At 34.8% G+C, this 9470-nt stretch overlaps 2 protein-coding genes across 3 annotated transcripts in view; one reads left to right on the plus strand and one right to left on the minus strand.

Annotated features, from left to right (window-relative positions):
- LOC107719722 (methionine aminopeptidase 1D, mitochondrial-like) overlaps positions 1-3280 on the minus strand; it is a 20243-nt gene extending 16963 nt beyond the window's left edge. For both annotated transcript variants that reach the window (XM_016527209.1, XM_016527210.1), the window contains exon 1: positions 3183-3280. In XM_016527209.1, the coding sequence (XP_016382695.1) occupies positions 3183-3222 (40 nt within the window). In that variant the 5' untranslated portion in view covers positions 3223-3280. The remainder of the gene's footprint in view (positions 1-3182) is intronic.
- A 2820-nt stretch (positions 3281-6100) lies between these two features.
- Positions 6101-9470, plus strand: part of dis3 (DIS3 exosome endoribonuclease and 3'-5' exoribonuclease) — a 13858-nt gene continuing 10488 nt past the window's right edge. Inside the window, exons 1-5 of the mRNA XM_016527207.1 lie at positions 6101-6460; positions 7340-7497; positions 7636-7829; positions 8590-8663; positions 8764-8931. Of these exons, the coding sequence (XP_016382693.1) occupies positions 6242-6460; positions 7340-7497; positions 7636-7829; positions 8590-8663; positions 8764-8931 (813 nt within the window). The 5' untranslated portion in view covers positions 6101-6241. The remainder of the gene's footprint in view (positions 6461-7339; positions 7498-7635; positions 7830-8589; positions 8664-8763; positions 8932-9470) is intronic.

A 9470-nucleotide genomic window follows, 5' to 3' on the forward strand; every position in this document is an offset into this window, starting at 1 on the left:
CTCCGGTTTAGAGGAACTAGGCAGCACTGGTTAGGAGTTGATCAAAATGGTTGGATGCATTCGAAAGCTGAATTTCTAAGCTTTAAAATGATACCTAATTCTTTAAAAAAAAAAAGTTATATAAAAGATAAAATAGACAGAAACATTCTAGGTTTTACATTCTGCTTGCCAAGTGTTCAATAGAGCTTTCTAACTGATTTCTTCAATTCATGGGTTTAGGTATTATTTACACAGGAAAGACGCAATGGATTGTTTTGATTTTGGACTCATTTCAGTCGTGAGAATCTGCTGTAAATAATGATATGCCATTTTCCGATCGGAGCATGTTTCATGAAATGATAAGCGTAAAAAACATGAGAATATTGCAACGTGCGCATTTGGAGTTTAATATCTTTAGATCTAAATGACAGCTTATGGTATGAATGGGCTCATTTTAATCGAGAGAATTTTCCATTTTCCATGATCTATGCATGTTTCATGAAGTTATAAATGAAAATGTAACCTATGTTTTTCTCAATTTAATGGTTTCATGTGTGTGATAACATCACATGGTAAGTCATATATTTAGATCCAATGAATGAATTCGAGAATGTTCTGAAAATAATGACGTGCAATTTTCCATGATCTATGCATGTTTCATGAAGTTATGAATAAAAGCGCAAAGTGAAACTACAGTTATTTGTCCTGCTGCTCCTGAAGCGCGCCCATGGGGTTTTATGTGTTATAGCAATATCTTCAGATCTCATCGACTGATTATGGTATCTCTGGGCTCATTTTAATCGGGAGAAGTTTCTGAAAATAATGACATGCGGTTTTTCAAGATCTATGCATGTTTCCTGAAGTTATTAATGAAAAAGCAACATGAAGCATTAAGTTGTTTTTCTTTGCAGTGCCTCAAGTGCGCCTGTCTGCTTCATGTGTTACAGCTCTATGAACGAAATCTTTCGATCTGATCGACGGATTGTGGTAAATTTGGGCTCTTTTTAATCGGGAGAATTTTCTGAATATAATGCTGTGCGGGTTTCAAGATCTATGCATGTTTGGTGAAGTTATGAGCTAAAACGGCACAGGACTGCAACCTCTGATTTTTTTGCTAAGCTACATGACCTAATTCTTTTCTATGTGTTATAGCTTTATGAGAGGTATATTTAGATCTGAGCGATGGATTATGGTGAGTTTGGTCTTTTTAATCGGGAGAATTTTCTGCAAATAATGACGTGTCGTTTTCTATGATATATGCAAGTTTTATGAAGTTACAAGTGAAATCGCCACATGACAGCTACCTTAGATTTTTTTGGGCTAAACTACATGGTGCCTGTGCAGTTTTATGTGTTTTATAAATTCATGAGGAAAATCTTTAGATATAAATGGCAGATTATATATGGTTTTTGGCTCTTTTTAATCGGAATCTGCTCTAAATAATGGTGCCTAGTTTTCCACGATCTGATCATGTTTTATGAAGTTACAAGTAAAATGGTGACATCAATATATTATTTTCATATGGGTCTGGGGGTGACTTCTTGTACAAAAACTCGCTCCAGTTTATTCAAAGCCCCAAACAATTATGCTTGTTTTATTCTACAAATAACATATGACACATGACTATCCGAGCTGTATGATATTTTTGACGTATTAGAGTACATGGCACAAAAAACATATTTTGTAAATTATGATTTTTTTTTCATTTATCAGCAAATAACTCGGCACTACTTTGGAGTTAATCAAAGGGGCTACATGCATTGTAAAGCTCCGACTCTGAGCTTTCAAATGATATAATTTTTGTGTTGATCAAGGCAGCGTCCCGCCCGTGGTACACTTGGTTTCGAGGGAATGCTTAGCACTCGTTAAGAGTTGATCAAAATACATTACATTCATTAAAAAGCTGAGATTCTAAGCTTTAAAACGATACCTATCTGTGTTATTCCATTCAGGGGTTGCTTAGTAATTTGATTTTGAATTTTTTCGGCGGGACACCTCGGGTTTAAAGCAGGGGCGTAGATTACGCGGGGGACGTTTTTTTTTTTTTTAAAGAAGTCTCTTCTGTTCACCAAGGCTGCTTTTATTTGATCATAAATAAAAACAGTAATATTGTGAAATATTATTACAAGTTAAAATAACTGAATATCAGTGTCAGTTGAGGTGTGTTCATGCCGAGTCATAAAGATTAACTTAATGGTCTTGTAACTTTCTATCAAGTGTTTGATTGCATGAGTGAAAAGCGTTAGTAGTAGAAAGTAGGCGCGTTTCCATTACCCTTCAAATTGCGCAAATTGAAATTGCGAATTGAAAATACGCCTAATGGAAACGCGTCAATTTCGCAAAAACTCCCATATATCGCAAAAAAGTTTTTACGCTCGCATGAGGTGGTTTTTCAGGCAATGCGAAAAAGGAATAATTCGCAAAACTGCAATGGAAACGGCTTTTTCGCATTTACAGGTCACATGGCATATGTAAAAAGTCATATGATCATTCTTCAACGTACTATAACCTCCAAGAAACACTTCATAAGTGGCCGCGCTCCAGTATAAAGGGGCTTTCCCTACCATTAATGCTTAGACAATTTACACTGCACACGTCTGCGGTGCACTGTGGCTCTGATACGGTCACTGAATCTGACTGCGGCCACTCAGTGCTTGTGTTTATATTTTTATACAGTCTATGGTTTATTCCAGCCGCGCCACGCACGTTTCTGAAGCGGCTCTCTTTGCTGCTTCTGTAAAGATACACGCAAAAGCCTCCTTTGAATAAATATAGCCAAAATCCGTTGCCATGACTTATCGCGAGAGGCAAAAGGTTACGTTTTAGTCGCATAACATTGGTTAATGGAAACACCGTCATTTCGCAATACTTTTTTATCGACATTTATAAAATATCGCCAAAGTTTTGCGCAAATCTGTAATGGAAACGCGCCAGTGACTCTGAATTTGGCTTACCGACATTGCTACATAGCGACACAAGTCACCGAGCGATGCCACAGCTTGTTAAACAGCGCTTATTCGGATGTAAGGTTTGTATTTTATATTAATAAATATATTCCGCGTAGACTGCAGTTAAGCGATCATTAATAATTAGATAAGAGCGGAAATTGTCTCGTTTGGGTCACTGGCTTGCCATGGTCTGAGTCTGAGTGTTTATGCTCTACAAATAAGTCTAACTTTTTCTCAAGTAACCTGTAAACCTACCTGTTCTGTAAAAGCATTGAGCGGCACAGGGCGCAGCCATTTTTTCCACAGAGGAGAGTCACGTGCTCTTTCAAACAAACAGTAGCGGATGTTTTACACTAGAGTTGAAAATGAAGGGATTTGTTTTATACGTAGCATATTTATTGATACAAATCTGACTTGAATGTAAACACTAAAGTGGGCTTGGCAAAAATGTTAATTGTAGCCTACCCATATATGCCATAAAATCTCCTGAAATTGACGTCACTCATTTTCAAGTAGCCTATTTTTTATTTTATTTTTATTTGGCCTATTTTATATTTTAACTTTTTTTTTTTACAAACGTCTAAAGATTATGATCTTATCTTTCTTACTGTTGAGCCTACCTGCTTGTATGTACTTTTCCCTTAGCTATTAGAAATTGTGACAGTTGTATATATTAGCATATATATCCAGCCCATACAAATACTGTATGTTTGTGTATGTGTACATTTTTGGATAAATGTCATGTACATGTATATCCATCCTAAAAACCTCCCAATATGTTGATATTATATAAGTAAATATAAAAGATTTAAGAAATGTATTACAAAAATGTGTATAAACATACAATATTTGTTTTGTATATTGTTTTAATGAAGTTGCATGTATAAATAATATACAGTATATATATATATATATATATATATCTTCCTCTACGCAGATAATGTGAAAACTACATATACCTTTATGGGTAAAATATATGGCAATATCACTCTTGATATAGGGCAATATATGTCATATATTACATTTCAAAATAGGATTATGGGTCATTTCCTATTCCTGTAAAATGTATTTTCATAATCACTGAAAAGTATTGAATTGCCGGCATATTTTTTAGTGTTGTATATTGCACAGTGAAAAGTAGCATAATAATTCCTCTTCTTCTCATAGCATGTGGTTCACTGTAAAGCACTCTTCATATTTTCAATATAAGGCTTTTGTGTGAGTCATGAATAAAGCAGTTGTTTGCTCTGCTGAGAGTTAGAGGAAAACAGTTTTGGAATAGGCTATAGGTAAGACCGTACGCGCAAGACTGTCATTTCTGAGCTATCTGTCTGAGATCTGAGGAAACACACCGACCGAAACACTGACACATTTTCTCTCACACTTATAAGAGCCTGCAGACTGCAAAATTTGAATTGAAACATGACATACAGCTGAGCTTCAGTCAAGTAACAGTCATACGAATGTTCAGTGATTATTTGATTCTTTTGTTTGTGTGTATTTGAGTCTTTTGGTTGATCATTCAGTAATTTATTCTGCCCTCTAGTGATCTAGGGCTCTGACTCATGTGTATATCAGAATATAATTATATGAATGCTGATGATGTGAACTCATTACAACTTTACAACTAAGCCCTTTAAACTTTCAACATAGCCATCCACCTTCACGATGCACTGCTCTCAAAACAAATATCTAAATCTAAGGACAGCAATGCACTAAAAAAAAAGCTGTTATATATGGAAAATATTTATAATTTAATAATTTAAATTATTATTAAAATATTTATAAATCCGATATTTCATGAGCATGCATTATATTTATATTTATGCAGATAATCATATCTTAAAATTCTTTATCTTAAAAAAAAAAACAAGGTATCAAATTCATGAACAAATTTTATTTTTAATTATCACATGCGTGGCCGCATTACGCAATAACATTACGCAATAACATTACGCAAAGTGCATGATGTCCAAAAAAATAACATATTTGAGAAAATTTGTTTGAACAAATTATGATCATTAATCATCATAGAATTATGAGCTAGTATGGCATAAACCATGTTTGGTGTAATTAATAGAGCTTGCATATGTCTTGATAGTCGAATTAGTTACGCTTCTGATGAGAACTGGTTTTCATCAGAAGAACATTTCAGGATTCTAGTTGAACCATGCAGGTAATTTATTTTATGGTTAAGGCCTAATTTTCACTAGGCCTGTGTGTACAGGCAGGGGTATTAAGGAGGTGCCAGGGAAAACTTGGAACGATTGTGATTTTGTCTTTGTTACATCCATAAAAAGGGAATTATAATTTTGAAATAAAAAACATGTTAGGGTTATAAAGAATTGAAATGGTAATAAACTAAACAAAAACTAAAATGTATGTACAATTTTAAATTACATTAAATATTGTTTCAAATTGTTCACATTTAGGAGGCATCACAAGAACTAAATTATAAATAAATTGTTGAACCTGAGAGAATCAAATCAGTGTGTGAACATATACACACACACACACACACAGGTTTGTTTTTGTGAAAAGTGGGGACATCCCATAGGCATAATGGTTTTTATACTGTACAAACTGTATGTGCTATTGCCCTACACCAACCCTACACCTAAACCTACCTCTTACAGGAAACTTTGTGCTATTTCAGATTTTCAATACACTCCATTCTGTGTGATTTATATGCGTTTTGAAAAGTGGGGACATGGGGTAATGTCCTGAAAAGTCACCTTCTCCTTGTAATACCTATGTCATACCCTTGTCATTATACAAATTTATGTCCTCATTTGTCACAAAAACGCGCGGGCGCGCACACACACACACACACACACACTTTGGGACAAGTAGAATGATGGTGTTAAAATGACATTAGCTTTGCAGCACTTTCTACAGACATCGACGCGCCTCATAATGGATAATAAGGGCTCTACTGCCCTCTAGCGGTGTATCAAGGTAAACCGACTCAGCTCTAGCTCCACCCCATTAAAATCATCAAAATGGCCAGTTAATAGCTTTCGAAGTGTTTAGAACGGTAAGGGACTAGTTAGTTTATATATATATATATTTTTTTAAAAACTGTGGCTGCTTGGAGCCTCTCGATAGTCTGTAGTTCTAACAAATACACTGTGTGTCATTTTATAGGTGCATTTTAACTGCCTTGCTGTTCAAAATACGACACAGAACCTTTCCGACTCTTACTCACTCCGGGATAATATTTAGTTGGCGCACCGTACACACGTGGGTTAACTGTGTGGCGTGTTTTGGTGGAACAGCTCCTCTAAACCACCGTCGATACGGTTATTTGGACCATGCTGAAATCCAAAACATTTGTGAAGAAGACCCGCTCTGGTGGAGTGCTGAAGATAGTGCGCGAACATTACCTCAGAGATGACATCTGGTGTGGAAGTGAAGTTTGTAAGGAGTGTAAAGATGAAGCGCCTGTGCTGCAAGAGCACGCATGCATAGAGAGCAACCTGTGCTCATATCCGCACTATTTAATCCCAGACACCAATGTGGTTTTACATCAGGTATGTGGTTTTTATTTATTTGTATTTTTTTTATTAATAGCTGTTTATTATAATAAGTGTGTTTGTTATGGACAGTTTTTTTGTAAACAATTGTCAAAATAATTGTAAAAGAATTAGAGGACGTCTTGTTTAGTCACAGTGTGCCATATCACTAAACGCCGATCTATTACACATTAAAGAAGCAGTGTTTTCTGTTCATTTTAATTTTTTTGGCAAGTTGTTTCATTCTAAGTGTAGGTGACCCAAAAAGTGCGAATCAAAGACCACAATTTGCTTTTTCATAATTCATTCTGTATCATAAAAAATAGATATCAACATTACATTAAGACATTTTTGTTGTATTGTGTGTTTTCTGAAATATGTTTAAATATGTAAATGAGATATTATGTAATGAAATATGCACTGATTTGCATATATTTCCAGAACAGTAGTTAGAGTGAAATGTTATAACAGTGGGGATTTTAAAATGGTCTTTTTATCACTCCATAAATCAGAAAATACTGTCAACAGCCAAAATAAATCATTTTGAACCATATTTTTAGGAATAAGATCTATAAATCAGGTGAAGGATATGAACAAACCCATCTGTAAAACCCTTCAGAATATAGATAGGAATAAAACGTAAAGTCTGGAATGAAAGTGCTGCTGAAGAAAAAAACCACAGCCTTTAAAAAGACATTGCATTAAATGATATAGCCACAAATAGATAAACACTTAAATGTGTATTTTGAATGTTTTCTTTCCACTAGTCTGAAAGAAGACATGTTATGAAAAGCCAGATCTCAAAATTGACCAGTCCAGTGCGTGAATACACAAAGGTGTTGCCTGTAGTTACTTGCGTTAAAAAGACGAAATTGATTTGGTATTAAATTCTCACAGATTGACATCCTTGAGGACCCTCTGATCAGGAACGTCATCATTCTTCAGATTGTTTTACAAGAGGTCAGACACAGGAGTGCCCCAGTCTACAAAAGAATCAAGGATGCTATTCATGAGAAGGAAAAGCACTTCTACACCTTCACTAATGAGCATCACAGGTAACACTGTAAAAGGCTGTGTTTGTCCTAACAGTAACTCTGTGACATGCATTTGATTTGACTTGAATACATCTTCAAAGACAGTGCTTGATGTTAGGGCCATGCTTGTCATTGTCTCATTTTTATTTTTGTTTTAAGGGAGACATTCATTGAACGAGAGCAAGGGGAAAGTGCTAATGATCGTAATGATCGAGCCATCCGTGTCGCTGCTAAATGGTACACAGATCACCTTGCTAAAAAGACCAATGGTGGTTCGCTGAAAGTGGTCCTGCTGACCGATGATCGATCCAATAAAGAGAAGGCAGAGCAGTATGGTCTGATTGTGTACAGATGTAAGAGACACTTATTTTTGACTCTTTTTATTGTTCTTGTTGTCATTGCAGTGGAAATTTGAAGTATTAGGGCTGGTTTAGGGTTATCTTGAATGGAATTGTTCAAATTGCAAATTCCTTTATACACTACCATTCAAAACTTTTGGGACAGTATTTGAATTATTATTTTTTTTTAATACTTTAATTCAGCAAGGATGTCTAAAGCAACAGCAGTAAAGCGGTAAAGACATTTATAATGTTACAAAATATTTTTATTGAAAATAAATGTTTTTGTTTTGAGCTTTCTTTTCATCAAAGAAAATGGAAAAAAAATGTATTATGGTTCCACACTAATATGAAGCAGCAAAGCTGTTTTCACCATCGATTATAATAATACACATTTCTTGAGCAGCAAATCAGCAAATTTTAATGATTTCTGAAGTATCATGTGAACTGAAGACTGGAGTAATGATGCTGAAAAATTCAGCTTTGCAATTACAGGAATAAATTACATTTTACAATATATTCACACAGAAAAGAGTTATTTTAAATTGTAATAATACTTCACAATATAACTATTAACATAAAAACATTCAAACAAATCTTACCAACCCTTACCAACTTTTGAACGGTAGTGTCACATTCTTACATATAATAACATTATTAGCATTTTTTTAATTGACCGCGTTAATCTTCATATAAGGATATTACAATAATTGTGAAATGTTAACATTTTCAAAAATGAATACAGGTTTTGATTGTATGTTCTTTTCTTATGTAGGTGAAGAGTATATCAAGAGCTTGATTGGCAACCCTGAGCTCATGGACAGACTTGCATTAAAACCTGATGATCAAGTGCGTACACTGTGATGAATGATCAAGAAAGCTTTTAGTTTTATATATATTTTCATAGTTTTATATTATAATATGATATGTCTTTTATGATTCATTATAGAACGAAATCACTGGCAGTAAGTTACTGTTTCCAGAGCATCTGCCCTTATCCAGGATTCAGAGTGGCATTAAGAACGGAATGTTCCTTCAAGGCACGTTCCATGCCAACAGAGATAACTATCTGGAGGGCAAGGTCTTCATCAATAGAGAGGGGGAGGAAATCAATGAGGTAAGCAGGCTAGCATGTAGAAAGAAAAGTCATTGATTATTTTAATTTTATAAAATATCTGATTATTGTTTTTCTATAATTAGTTCTTTTGGTTACACTTTATTTGAAGGTGTCCTCGTTACAGTGTAGTTATACATTTAAGTACTGAGTAATATTAATTAACTACATGTACTTACTATATGGTTAGGGTTAGGATTAGGGTTTGGCTTAGGGTTACTTGCTTGTAATTAGGGCTGTGCAAAAAATCGAATGCGATTTTCTTGCTCATCTCGTCAGTAAAGCCGGTTCTGTGATTAGTAGTAAATCACCAGCACGTGCTTTCAGATGGAGCGGCATTTACTACACAGAGCCGTAGATCACTGACAAGCTACCCAAAAAAGCTTTCACAAACACAGGCGATTCAAGGCGAGGCAATTTCGTTGTGAAAGCGAAACTACTTCATTGTAAAAGCGAAACTACTACAGCATATTATCTTATGTAAACCACAAGAAATCAGTGGTTAAGTTGTATTTACAACACTGTTCCAGAACAGTTCAACC

Source organism: Sinocyclocheilus rhinocerous, unplaced genomic scaffold (genome assembly GCF_001515625.1).
Source record: "Sinocyclocheilus rhinocerous isolate Xijiao unplaced genomic scaffold, SAMN03320098_v1.1 scaffold721, whole genome shotgun sequence".
NCBI classification, from domain to species: Eukaryota; Metazoa; Chordata; class Actinopteri; order Cypriniformes; family Cyprinidae; genus Sinocyclocheilus; species Sinocyclocheilus rhinocerous.